Source organism: Mus caroli, unplaced genomic scaffold, assembly GCF_978045245.1.
Source record: "Mus caroli unplaced genomic scaffold, Mus_caroli_1 scaffold_7, whole genome shotgun sequence".
Classification (NCBI taxonomy): domain Eukaryota; kingdom Metazoa; phylum Chordata; class Mammalia; order Rodentia; family Muridae; genus Mus; species Mus caroli.
In genome coordinates this window covers 62,056,783-62,079,730 of record NW_028227262.1, presented here as the reverse complement: position 1 = coordinate 62,079,730, position 22,948 = coordinate 62,056,783, and the positions used below count along the sequence as shown (strand labels likewise).

General features: G+C 44.8%; 1 protein-coding gene across 1 annotated transcript in view; it reads right to left on the bottom strand.

The window, feature by feature from the left end:
• The window catches only part of Antxr1 (ANTXR cell adhesion molecule 1), a 200,969-nt gene that overhangs the window by 109,691 nt on the left and 68,330 nt on the right, over window positions 1–22,948 (bottom strand). Inside the window, exon 10 of the mRNA XM_085840381.1 lies at window positions 10,380–10,478. Coding sequence (XP_085696507.1) covers window positions 10,380–10,478 — 99 coding nt within the window. The remainder of the gene's footprint in view (window positions 1–10,379; window positions 10,479–22,948) is intronic.

Below are 22,948 nucleotides of genomic sequence, written 5' to 3'. Positions count from 1 at the left end.
AACATAATCTGGGACCTGGTATCCTGGAAGCTGACTACAGGTGTGAAGAGAACAGAAGAGACCCTGCCCTGACAGTTTCAGGTTCAAATCCCAGGTTTGGCTCTGACTAGTGTGTAACTGGGGTCAGGTTCATCTACGAATAGTGGCTATGATATCATTGGGCTGCTGTGTGTAAGTAAATAGGAATGAATGAAAGCACAAAGTATGGCACTTAAGACTCAATAAGAACTCAGGAAGAGTCCCCTCACTTTATTACAGTGGCACCTGAGCCTTTAAAATCCACTGCAAATGTGAAGACCACAGTTTTCAAGATGTCTTAGTGCTTATTAATATTGTTCAGCCTTACTGACATCATTTACACACCAGGAGTTTTGGAGAAGTTTTGTGTGTGTGCATGTGTGTGTAGATAAATATATATGCATAAGGGTTCATCCATCCTTTGTATACAGAGAAACACATTTATGCTGATATTGCTCAGCACTGTATAGCCATAGTCTTACAAGATGCTCCCACACCCATTGGGAAGGGAGAGACTATGGTACTACAGCTGGGTGCTCACCAATGCTCATTCTCCCACATGTCAGTTACTTGAGTTACTGCTACAGTATAAAAAGGGCCAGAGCTAGAATTCAAATCCATGTTTTGTTGAAATGATCAAGACCTTGAATAGGCAAAGCTGGACCCCAGCAGTGAGCATACCACCCAGGGCAGACGATCAGGAGCCCCAGCCCTGTGGTAGGCCTGGAGAATCTCCCTGGAGGCCCTGCTTTAAGGGCCACGAACTAAGAATCTTGAGCCACACTGAAATGAGCCCAGTCCCAGGTTTCTAACCCCAAGAACATAGCATTCCTCAGCTTGGGGAAGAAGTTCCCAGAATTCCTCCTTATAGTTTGGTGACTATGGATTTGGGGTAAAACCAAGATTAAAATTCATTAGCCAATCCAAACACCAATCAGCGGGCTCTTTTTAAGACTGATTAAATAATTCAAATACTTTCCAGTCTTGGCAACCTTTTCTTGATATAAATATGTATTTCTGGCAAGAAAAAAAAAAAACAGAAAAATAGCTCCTAGTCCTTATCTAAGCTTACAAGAATTGGTGTAAGCCCTTGAGGGTTTACATGTCTGCTCTGCAATTTGCATGAGTTAGAAGAACTGAGGAGTTCTGATGGAGTGCGATGATGTTGCTCTCAGAGCCCCTTGGATCTAGGGCACGTTGTCACGGCTTGACATGACAATGCTCACATCATGAAGAGCTAAGCACAGCTCTGCCACACGTGGGAATACAGCCCTAGGCAAAGCTTTTGCCCTGTTCACCACTTTTCTAGAAGATGACGACCATACTCAGATTTTGAATCTGAATGGGAATTATTATGAAAAGCTTAGCATTTGGTAAACACTCAACATGCTAACTGTAGTAGTAAGGTGGAGCGCTGCCAGGTTCACAGTCTGTGAAACACAAGGTGAGAGTGTTCTAGACTGAGGTGCTACATCAGGACCACAGTGTGTGTGTGTGTGTGTGTGCACATATATGAGATCCACTTCTAAATAGGGTTTTGGAACACACATATATGATGCAGTGTCTCTCAAGTGGGAGCATATGCCCCATAAGGGGACAGATGGAAACATCTAAGACAAGATGATGAATGAGATGGACATCTCCACAAGAATCATCATCCCCAAACATCAGCACTGTTGGGGGTCTGATGCGGCTCAAGATCTGTCTTCAGTCCACAGAAGCAAGGCTACAGGCATCCTTTTAGAGCTCAGAGCTCCCTGGCTTGTTATTCCAATGTTCGGAAACTTCAGAATTGTTAAAGATACTGAGTAGAGGAGAGGGAATATGCCTGGGTAAAGGGACGAAGGATGCTTCAGGTTCTCACAGAGGCTAGGTGGGGCCCAGGCCTTCCTAGTGGCCGATGGCATAGCACCTGTGCTATCCTCCTTGGTGAAGCTTCATCATAGAAATGTGGCTCCTACACGCACTGTACTGCTATCAGGGTCATGACCTGATAGGGTAGGGAAGCTGTAGAGTCCAGGCGCCTGATACACAAACATCCACACAGGTCTGGGTTGAGGGAAGTTACAGCATAAAATGAAGAGTGTTGTCTGGGTCACTGCATTTGTAGGGAGGGATGTGTGTTAAGATCACACCACTGCCTCAGAGGAGAAGGAAGTAAGAGAGTAAGCCACGTATCCTAGGCAAGGGTCAGATGCCTAGCTGGTCTCAGATCCCCACTGATCTTATACACAAGTGTTGATCTCCATAGCTCACACATCAGTGTTCAAACCTTCCTGTCAGAATATCTCTTTTGAATTCTCAGGATGAAATCTCATTTTTATCTATTACAAAAGTAACATGTGCAGTGTAAAAATTCTGAGTTGATGAGACTCTTCAAGTATTTGATAATCATAATTTCCAGTGATAAATGCTCTCTCTCTCTCTCTCTCTCTGTGTGTGTGTGTGTGTACATGTGAAAACTCTTCCCACACACCCCAGACAAGCCTTATATTCACGGGTAGCTCAGGCTGTGCTTTCCATATTGGCCTCCTGAGTGCTAGGGTTACTAAGGGTGTGCACCGGCACGCCCAGCTGATGCACATCACAGAGGCCTTCGGGTATACTATTTCATCCTCTGTGTAATATTTTTATAGAATTGGGATCACACTCCACGTAACTTTGTGGGCCTTGGCATTCACATCTCTCTGCAGTCATTAGAGAAGCTTTGGGGATGGCAAGAAAACAAAATGAAGGTGATGGGGCCTAGTGCTCTTACAAATCATTTTTTCCTCTCTATAAATCCACACCAAAAAAAGTCTTGACTGTTGACATTTGTAAAACATACAAATTATCCTCTCAGCAAAGCTTCAGCCTTTTAAAGTGTTGTAATCCCGAGGTCCAAATCACTGCAGCACTGCAAACAGCTGTAATTTGCTAAGAGTAAATATGCTTTTCAAAACCTCGTTTTTCCCCCACCAGCAACAACTCAGGATTCATGCACAAGGCATGTGCCTTGTGACACACAACTCTTCTGGCTGTGCACAATTAGATTTGGAAGCTCTTTACTTTTGGAGTTGCGACTAAGAGGTAAGCCTACCCCAAAAGTCCAAAGTCATGACCACAGGTCACAGCGAGCTCTAGAAGGACGAAATCTTCACAGAAACCCAGAGGAGAGAGGAGGTTCCTATCCTCACCCCCTGAGGCACAGTGCATGGCACGTGCTGTCCTGGAATGCAAACTGGGGCCAAAACTGAAATGCACAGGGTGTGAGCCACGGGCGCTCTTTATTGCTTCTGCTCAGCAGACCCAACCTAACCTTTCCCTAAGAATGCTGAATAAGGAGTTAAACAGCACAGAATTACAACCTGCCTGGGGCTCCTAGGGTCTAGCTGTGCTCAGGTCCTTCGCTAGGATCATCCTACAAAAACCACAAAAAAGTAGGGCTGTACCAAGCCCCACCCCATCACTATATACATACAGGCACTATCCATGAAGACCAAGCCACCTGGTGCAGAGGTAGAGTGGGAAGCTAAGTTCCCACACAGAACAGAAGGGTAAGGGTGGAGGCAGGCTGCAGGGGGGGTGGAACTCAAGCAAATTTGCCTCGGTACTGGATATGAAGAAGACCATTTTGTGCCTGAGTCCACACAGGGCTTAATACCATTTCCTCTTGAGGCCACTGAACACTTGATAGCCCCCAACATCAAGTCTGACTGCATATGGGCTCTTGCAGATAATTCTGTCAAGCTGTCTCTGTAAAAGTCTCTGTGGAGGCAAACTTCCAAACCCACGTTCCCGTGGCGGATTACAACCTGTCTGTTGATCGTCCGAAAGTGGGGGACCTGAGCAGTAGCCTACTCTTTCCAGGAGCCACTTTGAAACTAGGACCAAACCTATGCTCCCTCTGAAAGCCAGGGCGATGGAGATGCACCCATAGTAAAGGAGAGGTTGCAGGGCTCAAGCAAAAGGAACCAACCAGGAAATCAGGAAGGAGAGATGTCGTGGTGTGACCACACTGCTAGCTACCGAAAATGATGCTCTAAACCCTGGGAGCTGCCTTCCCTGGACTGGGGTTCAGGACTCCCTTCTCTGATGTGCGATATCAGACAAGCAATCCAATCCCTTTGAGGCAGGTGCACACCAGTCACCTGAGCACTGGAGCTGGGGCTTTGGGATCCTGAGGGAATTCATGTTGGCACAGTAGAGAGGTGGTCCCAAGCCTTGGAGTAAGATCACCCAAGCCTAAGTTGTTACCAGGCCATCTACTGGCCTCTGACACTCCATTTATCCAAGTTGTTTCCTTATCAGCAAAAATGAGGGCACAGATAAGTCTTCCCTCCCAGTGTGGCTGTGGTGAAAACGAGGTGACCTGTGGGAGAGATGTCATGGAAGGGCATGTGGGCAGCACAGGGACAAGCTAGGCGCTCAGAGATCGGAAGCTGCTACCTCTTAGATGAAGCTTCCTGGGGAAGAATCAAGACCCCAAAGGCTCCTTACGTCTCTCCACTCTGAAGCACACAGTGACATTCTCATAGGAGATCAGTGCCTCAGGAATTCAAGCAAATTGCGTGCAGTGCCTTTGACCAGCACACTTGATGCTCTAACTCACACCAAAGGCTATGTTGGGAAGTTTCAGGTTTCCTCTTCCTTTTCCATTTCCCTCTACCTACTGTGGCAGATGCATTGATAATCACCCCTGGGTACCAGCAACAGTCCTGGCTCCCAGACATTTCCTAAGATGAAATGTATAGTTTCTGGATAATAAGACAAAGTTTAGACAAACAAACACCCTGGACCATTCATATTCAAATGAGTTTTTCCCCCTTTTGGAAAGCTGAGCCTCTTTGGGGGAACTTTCAAAATTGCCTATTTGGGAAAGTATCTTCAAAGGTTACTGGCCGGGCAGTGGTGGCGCACACCTTTAATCCCAGCACTTGGGAGGCAGAGGTAGGTGGATTTCTGAGCTCAAGGCCAGCCTGGTCTACAAAGTGAGTTCCAGGACACCCAGGACTATACAGAGAAACCCTGTCTTGAAAAACCATAAAACAAAACAGAACAGAACAAAAGAAAACAAAAAACAAAGGTTACGGAGTCCCATCCTTTGGGAGTGTACACAAAGTAAGCCATGGCAGGCCTGTTAGATAGGAGATCAAGCTGGGAAGGAACGTTCATAGAAAAGCAGAGCGTGGCTGTGGGAGTCTACAGCGAGGATAAAAAGCCAGTGTCTTTGCTTCTAGTCCTCCTTACACAGCACAAGAGCGGTCTGGAGTGTGTCTTATTATCGCATAGTAAACTGTCTGTTTCTTTATTTACTGTGCATAAAATGGGTCATTTCTCAGCTCATACCCCAGTGTCCGCATTTCAGCATTTTAATCTCTAAGCAAGTGGGTTTCCAATTGGAAGCAGGCCTTCTCTTGGCACAGAACACACTGAATACTGAAGTCAGAGAATGTGCCAGGATAAACTGATAACATTTGTGGTATTTCCAAGGTATGTTCTTGGCCAAAAGGGACTTCAGTCTGGCAATTGGAAAGCCAACTGACTGCTAAGTTTAATATGTAGACTAGGCCTAAATAATTATAAAAGAACTTAAATTGAACTTAATAACTTTAGTGAATTCTTTTCTAATAGCAGGGCAAGTGCGTTTGTAGTCATCTTAGAAAAACAGACAGGAAGAAGAAAATATAAATTTACTGTAGTCTTATGCAGGGGTGGCTGTTTCAAGTTTGCTCTTGACTGTGTGTGAAGAGAAACAGTACCAAACACAGCTTTTAAGTACTGCTTGTAACTTTGTTTTAACACAGGATGTAACATTCCCACAGCACTCTCCTACAATATTAGGAATTATGAAGGGTGACTTGTGTTTTGCATGTGGCTCACCCACCAAAAAACAGTTACGCTCTTCTTTAAATGCTCCCTGGCCCCACTTCTTTCTTCCTTTACGAGAAGTAGCAGAATAAGTGGCCATGTTACCATGTCTGTTGACCAGTGGCTCTCAACCTCCCTAGCGCTGCGACCCTTTAATACAGATCCTCATGTGGTGGTGAACCCCAACCATAACATTATTTTCATTGCTACTTTGTAACTGTGACTTTGCTACTGCTAATCTCACTCTCTGAGACTCTTCTCTGAGAAGCCCACATCTATGCTTCCAATACATCTTCGTTTCTTCTCTCTTTCTCTCAACTCTCCTGCTTGTGTCTATATGAAGAAATCCTTATTAAATCCCAACTCTACTTCATAAATGTTGAAGCAGTAGACTCATTTTAAGAACTGCTTTCTAAGCTATCCAATGGTGTTTTACTGATCATGCATAAAAACATTGTTCATCTGTGTCTTTGCCAACTCTGGGCACTGGTTTTTTGTTACTTTCCCCCGGGTTGCTATGGCAAAATCAACAATTGGAGCTAGCTGTGGTGGTGCCGGCCTGTACTCACAGTACTGGAGAGGCTGAAGGGTTAGGAATTCAAGGCAACCCTCAGCTACATGGCCTGTTGGAGGTCAGCTTGAGCTACGTGGGAACTTGTGTCAAGAACAAAACCAAAGGAAAATCAAAGAGAGATGATTGTTTCCTCTTGCATGGCCATGGCCACACTGGGATTAGTGAGCATTGCTTTTCACGCTGGGCACGCTCTCTGGGATTAGGGAGCACTGGTTTTCTTGTAATGTCCCTTTTCATCAATTTCCCCTGTTCTTTTTACTTTTGGAAACAATTTTATTATTTGTGTGCCCATGTGGGTGTGGGCGTCAGTTCTCTTTCTCCACTGTGGATTCAGGGCTTAAACTCTGGTTGTCAACCTTTTGGACCTGTATTATATATATTATAAATATTTTTCCTTATTTCTTTTTCCTTTTGATTTTTGTTGGGGCTGGTAAGAAGAGAATTTGAAAACATGTGCTTACACCATCAATTCTTTCCCCTTAGAGCTTAGTCCTTTTTTAGCTCAACATTTTTATCTACTAGATAATTATGCAAACATTTACTTTTCTAGAAATTTTATATTTTCATGTTCGCATTAAAGTTTTCAGTTCATCTGGAATTTGTTTAACTGTAAAGTGCAAGATAAAAATCAACTATAATCATCTCTCTAAGCAGTTAGCCAGCTGTGCCAGCACCGCTGAGCTAAATGGTCACTTAATTTAGCACTAAGTTCATAGTGGAGTTTGGCTCTGTTTGGGCTCTGTGCTATTGCTGTTTGCCCATTATACCAGGCACACACTGTTTGAATGATTTTTTTCCTTTTCTATTCTAAAGTCAGCTCAGGCAGGTTTCTGCATTTTACTTGGCTAATTTTACAGTTTATTCTTCCATATAAGTTTAAAATTATTGTTCTAACTTAAAAAGCTCCCATGGGAATTTCCACTAGGATTGTACTAAAAAGTAAATATTAAATTTAAAACCAGTAACATCTTTACAAGGCTCTGTTACTTCTCTGTTTAGTGACAGCAACATGTCACTGGTAATATTGAAGTAACACCTGTAGCCAGGAGTGGGCAGCTGTTGGTGGCTATGCTGTGAGTCCTACCTGACACACTAAGCCTCTTAACAACCTATGGCATAGAAGCTCCTGTCACTAGCACTTCACGGAGAAAAACCAAGGCACAGAATGTTGTGTAATATGTTACAGTAACAGCTGGAGGCGATGGAGCCAGTCCTCTTTCCCAGATATCGCCCTATGCCTGGGGTCTAGACCATGTATCAATTCTCACTTTCTTTATATTCCCATAAGGTTTTTTCTTATGTCACTAATATGTCTTCACAAATTGTTCTCAATAGATTTTGTTTGTCATTATATTCTTCCCAGAATATTTTTATTTTTAAAAGATTATTTATTTATTTATTGTGTGTGTGTGTGTGTGTGTGTGTGTGTGTGTGTGCGCGCGTGTGCGTTTGATTCCCTGGAGCTAGAGTTACAGATGGTTGTGAGCTGCCTGATGTAGGTGCTGGGAACTGAACTCATGTCCTCTGGAAGAATAGATGGTGCTCTTAACTTCTGAGCCATCCCTCTAATTCTCTAGGACTATTTTTAAAATAGTTACCATTGAATTCTGGGCAAAGGTATTGGTAAAAGTTGAGGTTTTATAGCTGGGGGTAGTGAACACAGAAGAGAACAATGATAAATAAAATGTCACAATAAAACCCATTAATTGTATGTTAACTAAAAAAAGTAATTGAGAATTGAAAAATAAGGGAGGGCTCATTGTGAAACATCCAGTTAACAGCCCCCTTATTGTCTAGCAACATTGTCTAGCAGAAACTGTGACTCTAGTTCCTAGGCATGAACAATCATCCCAAAGTACCCAAAGGTGCTGATGTTGTCTTCAGTTCTCTTGGGTCTTTAATGATGTCATGTCACTAACTAATGGGGCAGAGATGACCGTGTGCAGCTATGAACACTTAAATAAAACTGAGTGAAATTAAAATTGAATTTCTTAATCACACAGCCAGGTTTCTAGTTCCAACAGCTACCTGTGGCATGCAAGGGACCACACTGGCTGGCTTCCTTGAACACTCCTTCCATTTGCAAGATGGCCATGCTAGAACCATCAGCTTGCTATTACAGAGGAGCGAGAATGCCTCGCTGTTTCCTTTCCAACTTTAAACTGGATGTCTTTCATGGTGTTTTGGTCTTAGAATGACATTGAGTTTAAATCTGCACTTGGAGACGTGTGTCACTGTGTTAAGGCGACACGATTTTGCTTTTCCAGCACCACCAGTTTTGCTGTGTGACAAGCAAATTCCCTCTGAGATGGAGTCCCTCTGTCTTCTGCAGCCCTCAAGGCTGTGCTGGAAGTGGAGTGAGTTTGCTGTTCAAGCTGCTGCCCTGCTCCAGTGGCATGTATTTCTCTGAGTGAATGAGGGGCGGGCTGGCCACAGGTGGTGCCCAAGTGCATACCAGGAAAGGAAGAACAAAGGGATGAGACATCAGAGTTCACAGAACTGGCAAGTGCAGGGCTGTCCCGGGTCTTGTCCCCTTCGAACACGATCCCTAACCCCTATGGTTTGCCCTCATAGAAGGCCAGTTCAAAAGCTCACTGCTTTGGGATGAAAAATCAAACCCTCCGAGAGTTTCTGCCTTTTCTTGAGACTGGGGATTTACAGTGACTTTGGAAGCAGCTTCCACATTGTGGACAATGAAAAATGGTTTCAAACAGCACACACATTTTGGACACACAAGAGCAGTCCCAGTGTTAAATAAAACTAACTGAATGCTTTCAATGTTTGATATTATCCCAAGCCAGAGATTCCAGATGTCTATGAGGAAGCTGCTGCTTGTGTCTAAACACAATTAAGAGGGTTTCAAGGTGTCAAGGAGAGAAAAAAAGGTGTGTCCTTCAGTTTTCCTAACTTAAAAACAGCGTTAGACCCCCTGTCTTCTGGGGCCACAGGGAGAAGACCCAGAGTGGGCAGTTAGCTGCATGTGGGTGGGGTCTGCCTTCCTTCCCTCCTAAGCCTCTGGGTTGCCAAGCAGAAAGGATGAAGCCCAGGAGCACCCAGTGTGATGGAAACTACAGCCCCCTGTGGCTGCTGTTTATCACTGCAGACAGAAGCCAGGAATTGTCCCTGTGATGGACGCCAGATGCAAATAATAACCAGGCTCCCAGCATCTGCCCTTCTGGAACCAGACCTCCCTCCATCTCTCCTGGACAGCCACTGAGTCGCACGTCTTTAAATTCAGATCTTGCCTGCTGCAAACGCCTCCCCGAGGTTCCATTGTTATGACAGTCTGTTTTCCCTCATGAGATACACTTAGTTTTACCTCCATTTTCCTGACTTTATGTGAGGAATTCATTACAATGAGAGTTTCTTGGCTACTCCCAGCAAAAAACCTTCCAGATTGAAAAAGTCCCAGAGTCCACACATGCGAGTCCAGGATTCTGGTTTTTGCTTTATTCAGGATTAATCTGTTTAGACCATCTTGTTTTCATTCTTCCTCTAGAGTCTCCAGTGCTTTGTTGAGAAGCCTCGAGCTCCACAGGCCCTAACTAAGCTGGGTCTGCATGGATGGTGAAGTACTTAGGCCACAGGAGGGAAGCAGGCACTCACTGCCTCCTTAGGGCTGGTTCGGTGCTGGGGATACGGAATGACAACTCATGCCAAGCCTCATCCTGCTCCCCAAGATGGGCAACCTTGGGTTGTACCTACCCAGGAGGGGTCCAGAGTCAGGTCAGAATCAAGAACATCAATTGATCAGCTAACTCCCCTTCCCCCCCCCCCACACACACACACCATGGAGGCCTCATTAGCACTGAACAGGTCTCTGAAGGCCCCTGTAAGAGGCTGTGCTGGCAAACCTCCCACCCCCCACCCCCAGTGTCATATAAATGACGTTGCTGGCAAGCCTCTCCTCCCTCATACCAGCGACACCAGGACTTACTGAGTGTGACTGAGTCATTGATTTTGAAGCTGCAGAGGACCCTGTCCACATTGCGGGCATGCCGGAAGCCATTTCCTCTTACGACCACTTGAAAGGACTCTGAAAAGAGGAACCACAGAACATGTTACATGACCATTGCCTGTAAACTCGCTGTCTGCCCACCACAGAGCCCTTGGCTGCGATTTCAAGAAGCTTCAGAATCCCAGGGATCAGGTCAGGTAGGAGATCAAGAGGGACAAGGAGGCTTCTTCCACTCACTGAGTGTCCCTACTGTAGCTCCTGCCTGCAATGCCCCACCCCACCCCCGCCCACCTCCTCTTTATTTAAAGCTTACCCACTTTTCAAGTCTAGACCATTCTAAAACAACCAGAGGGGACAGAGGGAAGGGTCCTTCCTCCCTCCCCAACATCCCCCCTTCAGTCCAATTTAGTTTGGAATCTCCCAAGAGTCTTTCTTCAGACCCCAGATGCCTCATCAGCCTAAGGTCCCTGGCACATCAGAGCCTGTGCTTAAACCTTTGCTGGGCACACGGTTATGTAATGTCTGGTCATAGGCTTTAGTCTCTTTCTCTCCCAACCAGAACAGCATTCCTTGAGGTTAGCAGTTGTATGAAACCTCTGCAGCTCTCTCCTCTCCCCTGGGGACACAGCTGTCTTGTGTAGGTGTTACTGTATACAGCTACTGCACTCTGTGGAGGTCAGGTGTCAAGCATGATCTGCTTGAAGGGACATTGGGACTTTAGTGCACAGCCATTTCTCTATGACTAAAACAGACCTCATAGGCTTGCATATCAATTTCACACTGGTAGAGTGTGCATCCAATTATTAACATGTATGATTGACATTGTTACAGGTTAAAAATCCCTTTATAATATTGTCCTACCAAGGAAAGCAGCCAGTTAGTGACATGCTTACGAATACCCGTTTATACTAGATATCAGGCAATTGATTCTATTTATTTATTTATTTATTTATTTATTTATTTATTTATTTATTTATGTGTGTCTGTGCACTTGCATCTAGAGGCCAGAGGAACAACCTTAGCCGTTGTTCCTCAGGAACTGCCTATCCTGGTTTTTGAAGCAGAGTCTCTTCCTGACTTTCTGGTTGCCAAGTAGGCTGAGCTGGAGGGCCAGTGAGCCCAGCTGCCTTTGTCTTCCCAGTGACAAAGTTACATATATGTACCACCAGGATGGCTTTAAGAGTTCTCTTCTCTTGAACCCATGTTCTGGGGATTGAACTCAGATCCAGGTACCAAGCATGTTACCAACTGAGCCATCTGCCCAGACCTCCCTTGCCTTTATCTTGATTACCTGTGTATAATTGAAAATTGGGGTTCGGAACAATGCTTTAGCAATATACAGAGACAGCGCAGGGTCAGAAGAAACCTGCGGCGACTGTGAAAGTGTTCCTGAAGTAAGCTGCTCCCCAAGCAGAGAGAGTTAGAGGGAGAACGTGTTAGGGAGCTAGCACATGTGACTCTTTCAAAGCTAAATAAATGTTCTGAGCTTATGTCACATTCATCCCCATGGAACTCAGAGATCGTGTTTGCCAAAGCAATCACTGATGGCTAATGGCCCCTCATTGTCCCAGCCCAGTGATGAGCACTGTGTGGATTTGATGTCATTTCCATCTCCCCACAAGCCAGTGGGTGCAGCTGAGAAAGTGATCTCATAGACAAGATGGAATCACCCAAGAGCACACAGATTAAAAAGACCCCAGACCTGATCTGGAATCCAGGGCAACCAGACACCAGTGATTCCTTGCTTAGCCCTCATCCGCTATCCTCCTAAAACCATTTGGTAATCCTAACTTTGGACCGGTGGCTCATTTGTCGAGACCTACACATGAGCCAGGGACTAATTGTGAGGAAGCCAGAGGCATGGAGGGTTGGTATTGCAAATAGGAGGGAAAGGGAGGAGTCAGAGGAGACCAGGAGGGCAAGGGGATTAAAGTTCTGATCTTTTGATAATTTGCCCAGAACCAGCAAAGCTAGACTCATATTCTCAGGGTCAGAGCCTTGGTTGGGAACTTTATTAATCGATACTTTTTTTCAGGACTGCAGTCATGAGCAGTAAGGATTTATATACGCATGTTGATACTTGCGCACAATTGCTAAGTTAAGAGAAGTGGATTTAAAACTTTCTATGCTCCACACCCCGGTGCATTGCTGAACATCACCTGGTTCCGTGGGCGGTAGACACTCACTGCATCTTATTTCCTCAAGGCAGCTAGGAGAAAGCTATCTTGTGTTTCTAGTTTGAATGCCAGGCATATAGACATCTGGTTGACACTTCTGCTGATTCTGCATGTTTTCTGCCTTGCCTTCGGCCTCCCTCCCGTTTCCTCACAGATCAGCAAAGGGAGAGGAGAGGCTGGAAAGAGGCTGCACGCCAAGCTCCCTTCTCTAACACCATGTTCAGCACCGCCAGTTCAGCTGTTGAGGCCTCTATAAAAGAAGGTCCCCACATGTCTGGTTGGCTCAGCCTCAGTGAGTTGAGGAAGGAAGACAGCAGGGACCCATGATGAGAACCAAACCATGCAACCACTTAGGCCTGGGGAGAAGAGCCGGAGCGAGAGGCGGGCTCTTACCCTGCCTGGCACAATTTTCATGTCAGTGCACACATTTGGTTTCCAGAACAGCTCAAACATCTGACCCAGCAGCCCCACTGGAATGCCAGAGCCTTGTACAGAGAAGTTGTATAATCCAACACTGTGTGATGAGTCTGTAGCAGGGAGGAAGCAGGATACATCTTACCCAGGGCACCCCACTCTAACGCTTCGGGTCCTCAGAACCCTCCCTCTGCCCTTCACAGTTCACTGCCTACAGGAAATGTGCACACAGGACCCTCTGTAGGATCCTAGCTCCCTCGGGACATGGCTCGGTGGATTGTGGGCCTTCAGGGTAGAATTGTCTATGTGCAGCGATCTTGAATTTAATCGTTGGTGACATTTATCCTTTAAGGAATGTATCCCCAGGACATATCAGTTCATAAGGATCCTTTCGTAGTTTTTATCCCTAATGGTAACGTTAGGTTCTTAGTGGCAGAAGCTAGCATTTCTGTTTCTTCTGGATGCTTGTCTGTGTCTGACCTGCGGTGGGTTTGTCTCCATGTAAGCTCATTGGATGATAGAAAGAGCAAGAGGGGAAAAAGCAAGGTGCTCGTGTGTTCAGGTCCCAGCTTGGACTAATCTGTGTATTTTCTGAGGTTCACAAATGAAAGTATGTTCACCATCATTAATCATTACAGAAACACAAATGAAAACACATACAAGAACTCACAATAGCATTTTCCTAAGAGTCTCCAACAGGAATGACAGATGCCCATGAACTGACGTGTAAGCTTCTCTACATAATAGAATATTACCTGACCACAAGGAGAGGCCAGGTTCTAATGCACACAATGACATGGGAGCCTTAGGAACACTGTGCTAAATGAGGGAAGTCAGATGCCAATGGCCGTGCGTGGTAGGATTCCATTCATGGGAAATGCCCAACTTCGCCAAGTTAGAGACAGGAAGCGGATTAGTGGCTGCAGTGGTGGCCGTGGGGGTGGGGTGGGGTGGGGTGAGCAGTGGCTGTTCACTAGGTACACGGTTTCTTTCTGGATGACGAAAGCATTAGGAATTAGCTGTCTTCTGTGGCCATACGAAACTGATATGTTAAAAATAACAAATAAATTGTATGCTTTGAAAGGGAAAATTTCATAGTTAGTGAATTACGAAGAGCAAAAACCAAGGGGTCTGGTAAACTTACTCTACATTCTGTCCTTTCCTTTCTTCAATCCTCCCCCCCTTTTAAAATTACAATGCATAGTTTTAGGGTGGCTTCCTCCCACTCTCTGAATATTTGCATATTTTCTTCTTGCTCTTCTCACTCAGCACTGCTTTATCTCACTATGGTCAGGGCTAATTCATCCTGTAGGTCAGTTTAGGTTTTCTTTCCTAATAAATGCTTCCTGTACCTTGTAACATATATTAGAACGCTTTGATTTCATAACAACTTCTGTGAGACATAACTGGCATAGGCTAGCATGCACAGGAAGGGTAGGATTTGACATGAGACACACACTTGACAGCAGACAGGATGGTGACCTCTTTCTAACCATCACTGTTTCCCTCTGTTGCCTTTAACAGCTGTTTCTGTTCGTGCTTCTCTCCCAGGAGCCACTGGTCTGCTATCTAAGGCAGCATCCTTTTGCTGGGGGGTTGGTCTTGTGCCCTGTGTATTCAGAGTTCTGAGTTGTACTCAGGAGCTGAGTTCTGTGCCCCCAGATCAGGTTGCAGTGTGAACATGGGCACCGTGACATTGACCAATGTGCTGTAAAGAATACACCACAATAATCTCTGATTGGGTAATAAAGGCTAGAGCCTGTGACTGGGCAGGAGAGAAAGGAAGGCGGGACTTGAGATAGAGTAGGGGGTGGGTCTCAGGTAGGGACCATTAAGGGAAGGAAAAAGAGGGGAAGAAGGAGGTCGCTATGAGGCAGGATGAGCCATGAGGATAGACCATGACCACTTGGCCAAGAGAAAAATCTCCCTGAGGACACACATGGCGCAGAACAAACAGAGCAAGATTCGCTTGGCAAATAACACTGCTGGGATGTAGGCTAGGATAACTCAGAACCTAACAGCATAGTACCACATCTAGTCAATAAAATACAATGTCTCTGTATCTTTTATTTGGGCGCTACATGGGCTAGAGTGGGGCTGAAACCCCTATAAAATGACTTCTCTATCAGTTTGCATTTTCTAGAAGCTCATGAGACTGGGGTCACACGGATGAGCTGTTTTGCTCGGCTTCTTTCGTAGTGTGATTAAGACTCACCTGTGATTACTTTGAAGCTTACACAGGGCTTGTTTCAGGGCTCAGTATTATTCCAATATACAGCAAAATTAAATTGTTTCTGTCCATTCGCTTGCTTGTGAATACATGAGTGGTTTGCAGCTTTGAGTCTATTAAAAACAGCTAGTATGAGCAACTGTCTGTTCATTTTGTCTGGTCATAGACTTCATTTCCCTTTTTCTCTTGGGCAAATGTATAGGGCTGGTAATGCTGGCCCATTCAGTCAGTGTATGTTTAATTATTTTAAGAAATTATTTTCAGGGCTGGAGAGATGACTCAGCAATTAAGAGTACTGGCTATTCTTCCAGAGGTCCTGAGTTCAGTTCCCAGCAACCACACGGTGGCCTGAAACCATCTATAATGTGATCTGATGACCTTTTCTGGCATATAGGTATACATGCAATATTCATATACATTAAATAAATCTTTTAAAACCTGTTTTCCACTGTGGCTTCCCACTTTGCACTCTCATTGACAGCATATGAGAGTTCTTCTTCCAATCAGAAATATTGATTGGAAGGGGGTGTGTCTGTCTAGAAGATTATGAAACGTTCATTCAGAAGAGAGTCTAGTGTCAGGCAGGAGTGCTTTGCAAAACACTGAGAAGGTCAAGAGATGAAACTTTCATCTGACTTTGCCCGAATGAGTCTATTTCACGTCTCTAAATTCCAACAGCAGATGTGAAACTTTGGGGGTAACCTTCCCTGCCTCGTGAGAAGCTGTGGGGAACAGTGGGTGTTACAACCACCTCTGAAGTGACCCTGTGCGGGGCTGCATGTGATGTCCTTTCTGGAAGTGCCAGTAAGGACTCTTGAGTGTGGACCAGCCTCAGTTCCAATCAGTTCCTTCCTGCAGTCCTTGCTCATGGGAATCTGTGGTGAATTCTGAGCCCGAGGCCTACTGAGCTCAGCCCAGGGTGTGTTGCTCAATTAGGTGGAGCCAGCTTTTTGATGGGCAGCAATTCCTAACTACACAGAGCCTGGCATGCAAGGATGTTTAATAAGAACTTCTAAGGGTATCTGTGTTGGGAGGGAGCAAAGTTATTTAAGTGAAGGCATCAAAGCTACCACTGTGAGCTTCGGAACAGGGTTTGAAGACAAAGCAGTGTGGTGGATGCCTGCCATATATTGGTCTGAGTTCAGGCTGACTGCATGGAATGGAAAGGGACTATTGAATGGAAAGAATATGTGCATCTCTTAAGGAAGTCGTTCATTTCCAAGAGTGTTATCCATGGAGCGAACACAGCTCCATTGTCACTAGACCTGACTGTCTCGGACAGTATGATAATCGAATCTTTAAGTGCATTGGTGTCTTAGTATCTCAACAACAACTGTATTTTGAACAACTGCAGTGAACTTATGTGTGATTCACTCAAAGCTTGTAGGCTGCCAGTGTGCAGCCTCCGAGCCTGGAGGCAGTCGGCAAAGACTCTATTACATAGGTACTGTGTCTAGTGGTTTTCCCTAACCCTGCTTGTATGGGAAGCTGGCTATTTGAGCCACAGTTCTGCCTTTTATAGTAATCCTAGAAGAACGTTATCCCCCTCCATATCTGTTGTCTGGTACCCGACACTGAACGACCTACCCACAGGATCTGGCAGACCTCATGGGCCCAGCACTTCTGTGCCATATGCATTGTTTATATACACAATTTTTAAAACCATCTCAAACACCTTAGTGGCATGTAAGGGAGACTTTGAGTCATTTGTTGAATCTAGAATTATCGAGGAGGGCTTTTTCCTGTTGTCTACATGGCTATTGCTTTTTAATTGTGTTTCATTCTAAACAGTTAGAAGTATAATAACCATGAAGAAAATACCTAATAAAAAAAATAAATTTAAAAAAGAGTTAAAAAAAAAAGAAAAAAGTTTAATAACCATTTACAGTTGTACAGAAGAAGTTAAAGGGGATTGACTCTTCTCAACAGAGAGGAGTCTATGGTATTGTGCTATGAAGAAACACATAAATGAAGCCAGGCATTGACGTCTATTGATGGCCTATTCAGTGGGTGCTCTGCTAGCCAGTGGGACCTGGTGAGGTTAGGGGAAGGAGCTAAGGATTCTGGAGGATTAGAAACTGTCCACCCCCTGCAGGCTTCCTGACATCTCACAAGGTTGCTACACAGCCAAGGTTGCAAAGCCAAAGCCTGGGGTTTCTTCAAGTATGAGATAATTATACAATCAAAGGACTCCCTTGTCTTCTAATTACTTTGAAATTCAGAACTATAAAAAACCATTTTGTATTCACACCATGCAGGAAGTTGAAGTACTCTGAATAACCCACTCCCTGCGGAGGAGCTCAGGGGTCACTGACCTTGAAGTCAATAAAGTCTAATCCGGTTTAGGCTCCACCCCGTGCAGACCATTACAAGGCCCTGGCATGACTTTATGTGATCATATCTTTGGTCAAGCTTCCCTCCCCCGTGATTTTTGATTTATTCGTTTCATGTGCATGTGTTTTGTCTGCATGTATATGTGTGCACCATGTGCATGCTTGAAGCCCTTGCAGTTTCATCAGAAGAGTGTTTCAGATCCTCTGGAACTGGAGTTACAGATGACTGTGAGCCACCATGCAGGTGCTGGTGTTGGGAGCAGACTCTTAGCAGAAAGTGGCTATCATCTCTGCAGCTATTGGGCTGCTATTGCTCCATCTTGGGCTATTTACTTACAGGTGGTACTTTTCCATCCTGATGAGAGACTTGTTTTCCTAGCATGATGTTTTTTGCAAGAAGCCCACCACAGCTGAACACACACTGATAACATCTTGGTTTTCCCCTATATATCTTGGACCTGTGGTTAAGTGTCTCCAGCTGCACTCCCCATAGAGTGAATATATACCCATAGTTGTTGCCTTTCAATAAACAAGACTTGAGACTCAATTCTTGATCAGAAAGACTCACTTGTTTCTATTCTTTTTTTTTTTTTTTAAAGATTTATTTATTATATGTAAGTACACTGTAGCTGTCTTCAGACACTCCAGAAGAGGGCGCCAGATCTCGTTGCGGATGGTTGTGAGCCACCATGTGGTTGCTGGGATTTGAACTCTGGACCTTCGGAAGAGCAGTCGGGTGCTCTTACCCACTGAGCCATCTCACCAGCCCTTGTTTCTATTCTTTGCGTCTCTTGCACCTACATCCCCACTCTCTCTCTCTCTTGCAGACTCCATTGACTGACTCATAGACTGGGTCATGCTGGGAACCTGGGTCCTTTGCAAGAGCACTAAATGCTCTTAATGCCTGAGCTGTCTCTCCTGCCCACCCACTTCATTCTTCAAAGGTACACTATGTAGCCTTGAACACTCTATCCTCTTGCCACAGCCTCCCAAGTGATGGACCGGGTCGCCTGACGCCTGAACAGGGACAGCAAGAATGAGAGACCCTGTGAGGGACGTTACTGGAAGAAGGGTCAGGAACCAGTGAGTCATAGTAACAAAAATGGGGCAAGAAATAAATGACGAGGGAAACTTCAGTTTCTCTAGTGCTTGGACATACCTGGCTTTATTAGGCACTTTGTCACAACTGTTTGCCATGTACTGCCTCCTGATGTTTTACAAAGTCCTAAAGGAAAAGCATAGCCCTATACAACCTGTTAGCAAGTTTCTCTGTGTGAAACGTGTGGTTTTCATTTCCTTTTGGCAAGCAGTACTTATTGCTTTGTTGGTCATTTCAAAGTGTACCTGGGAATGGCAAAGTGCAGAAGCTGTGCCCATAAGCCTGCAGGGTTTCATAACCTGCATTGAAATTGCTCTTTGTGGCAATTGCCCATCACTATACGTTCTCTGAGTCAGAGAACAAATAGAATTAGAGGAAGAGTATCAGGACTTAATTAATCAGCTAAAAGAATTAAAGACTAGAAAAGTGTGTCAGGAGGGCAAGGCCACCGGAGAAAATCTCCTGGGTCCTCCCGTTCCTCAACTCGGAGTCCAAAGACAGCACCTGCCCTCTGGCTTTAGTTCAGCCGCAGATGGCCCAGAGGAGGGAGAGGCTGGGGCTTTCCCTGTATCGGAGACACTCAAGGGGTTGCTTGGAGACATCACACAGGGCTCAATTTCCAAATCACTAATGAATTAAAAAGTGCAGTGTCACAATATGGCACCACTGCTCCTTTTACTCTTGCAATCCTGGAATCTGCCACAGAGGAGTGGCTGACTCCTGGGGATAGGAATACCCTAGTGAGAGCAGTTCTTAGTGGTGGTGGCTATCTTATCTGGAAGTCAGAGCATCATGAGAATTGTAAAGAGATGGCTAGGAGGAATGCTTAGGCAGGCAATGCTTGGTCCTTTGATGCCTTAATGGGAGAAGGACAATTCTCTTCAAGTGATGATCCAATGCATTATGACCTAGGTTTATTTGCTCAAATTCAAAACGCAGCTATGAAGACTTGGCATATACTACCAGTAAAGGGAGACCCTGGTACATCTTTGACAGCAGCCAAACAAGGGCCTGATGAACAATTTTCTGATTTTGTTCATTGACTGATGACAACAGCAGGGAGGATTTTTGATAATGCAGAGGCAGGTGTAGACTATGTAAAACAGCTTGCATTTGAAAATGCCAATCCTGTCTGCCAAGCAGCCAGTAGACCCTACAGGAAGAAGACAGATCTCACTGGATACATTAGACTCTGTTCTGACATAGGGCCCTCCTACCAACAGGGCTTAGCTATGGCGGTTGCCATGCAAGGATGGTCAGCAAGAGTCTTCTTGGCAAGCAGAGACCAAAAGGCCTGTTGTAAGTGTGGCAAGCCTGGACATTTTGTAAAAGATTGCAGGGCAGGAAACGAGTCAACTCTGAGACAGCCTGGGAAATGGCCTGGGCTATGCCCGAGTTGCAAACATGGAAAACATTGAGCTAATAAGTACAGAACCAAGACAGATACAAAAGGGAACACCCTTTTCCCTAATTGGGGAAATGGGAGCAGAGCCCAGCCCCAGGCCCCAACCAACAAGCCAAAATAGGCTTATGGGGCATTCAGCTGCTTGCCAGCAAGTAACAACAATCCCTTTCAGAACTTAGTGGAGCAACCCCAGGAAACACAGGACTGGACCTCTGTTCTGCCACCCACACAGTACTAACCCCAGAAAAGGGACCTCAGGTCCTACCCACCAGAGTGTTCAGACCGCTTTATACAAATGTGTTTGCCTTGTAGTGGGAAGAAGCAGGGCGGTATACCATGCAGGGACTACAGAGTTTTCCTGGTGTTATAGACAATGATTAACAAGGAGAGATTAATGGCCAAGGCAATAGAGAACACAGTCACCACTCCCACAGGATAGCTCAACTATTGTTACTTCCATTGCTTCCTACTAGTCACAAGTATAAGAGTCCTAAGAGAGGGGAATCAAGGCTTTGGTTCCTCTGATGCATACTGGGTGCAACCTTTAGTTAAGCAAAAACCCATGATGACAATATGGCTTGAATGACAATAAGGCATTCCAAGGCTTGGTTGATACAGGGGCCAATGTGACTATTATAATACAAAGTGATTGGCCTGCCACCTGGCCTCTGACCCCAACCTTGACAAATCTAAGGAGTATTGGCCAAAGTCAAAATCCACAACAAAGCTTTAAGTTGCTGAAGTGGAAAGATAAAGAAGGAAATACAGAAATATACAACCACATATCATTCTGGGCCTTCCCATTATTCTCTGGGGCAGAGATCTGTTATCCCAGCTGGGATTGATTATGTGCAGCCCCAATGAAGTAATCATGGCTCAGATAAACTTTGGGTTTTCCCCAAGGAAAGGTTTAGGAAAAAATTTAAAAAGGGGGAATGGTGCCCTACCAAGGAATCCCCCAGAAATAAAATCTGCTGCAGATAGATTTTGGCATCTTGATACCAAAAAGAATTTTGCAACAGTCCTCTGGAAAGACCCATTACCCAAAATCTGAAATGGACCAGACTCAGTACTTATCTGGGAAAGAGTCTGCGTATATTCCCAAACAGCAGATGCCGCAGAGAGATTGATTAAACAAATAGACAATAATAACAGATCCAGGGAGGAGAAACCCCCTGAGAACCCTGTTTCTTCTTTGCAGGGATCATGAAGATTGCCTTCAAACTAGAAGATCAACCAGCATATGCCATATAACCTGACTTGGTAAGTCCTCAGTGCTGAAGGAGACATCTTCACCAGCACCTCCAAAGGTGACGTCATTGGACTCTTGGCTCCCCAACTTATGATTTAGTGGGGTACATCTCCTTGATTGTATAAACTGGGGTCAACACTCTGTGTGCCTTGCAGAAAATAGCTCTAAGAGAATGTGGAGGTCCTGGCGAAGCAGACTGTCCTGGCTGACACTGCATTATCCATAGGCCACATTTGGTGGTCCCTGCCTATAGCCATGGACAAAATTAAAAACTCTGTGGCCATTCAGAGTGTGTTTCCAAACAATTTATTTGAACATATAAAGGGCATTTTTAAAAATTGCTTTTCTTTGGAAAATTAACACATATTTCTGAATAGTCACCATGTATTTTGCTAACATCTTCATACACGTATATGTATACTTGTGTGTGTATATATATAAATATGTATATTCACGTATATATATACACACATATATATTCACATCTGCACATATGCATTCATGTAAGTATGGAGTTAGGCACTGAGTATTGCTAACATGTATGTATTACCTATGTATGTATGTATGTATGTATGCATCTTATGTGATATTGACATAGACTTAGTGGTGAGCTCCTTGGCTATTTTCAATTGCTCTAAAATGCAATCAATAATTGCGAAGAAAACCCACAAGCAACTATTCAATTACAGCAGTAAAATGAGCAAGCTCTTCCTGCAGGGTCTACTGTCTCATCAGGGTGGGGTGACATATTTTCTGTTGATAATTAATGATCAGCGTTTGGCGTTCAGAGACTAGCAATGGGACATCAACAGGACTCACAATAGTGAATGGCAAAAGGTCCATGGGGACAGAGACCACTGAGTCCATCCTTGTGTCTCCATCTCCCAGCCATATGCCTAGCCCGCAAGCAGGTTAAAAAGATGATTAAATGCCTGAAGCAAGGCTGAGGGAAGCCTATGTATGAGAGGAGCCCATGCTCGAAGCCTTAGTTTCCATCACTTAGAGATGATTCTGTGACTCAAAAAAAAAAAAAAAAAAAAAAAAAGCTGCTCTCAGGGCTGCACATATGGCTCAGTGGTTAGATGGCTAGCTGCTCTTCTAGAGGTCCCAAGTTCAGTTCCCAGCAACCACATGATAGCTCACAACCATTTGTAATGGGATCCGATGCCCTCTTCTGGCATGCCATTTCTGTATTCAGACAGAACACTCATATGCATAATATAATTTTTTTAAAAGCATTAAAAGGCTGCTCTCTAGGGACTCTCTCCATTGATGATAAATTGTAATGGGCCTTAAGATTCTATGTCATCATTATGTAAGGCCTATAGATTGAACAATTAAGACAAATGTATCAAATTCACAGAATTTGATACTAAACAGCATTTCAGAGGAGGCCAAGGGCTCACTGTGACCCTCTGTGTAAGCTGTAGGGCGATCATGACGGAGACCTCTACTCACAGGCAGGGTGGAGTGGTGGTCAGCCTTGCACTGAATGGGAATCCAGCATTTCTATGCTGTACCCTGCACTCATGTCCACGAGAGGAGGGGATTTGACAACAGAGTTCAGGCTTTTCCACAACTGGCATTTCCTCCTTTCTCTTCCTTTCCCCACAGCAGATTTAATTAACAGTGTCTGAT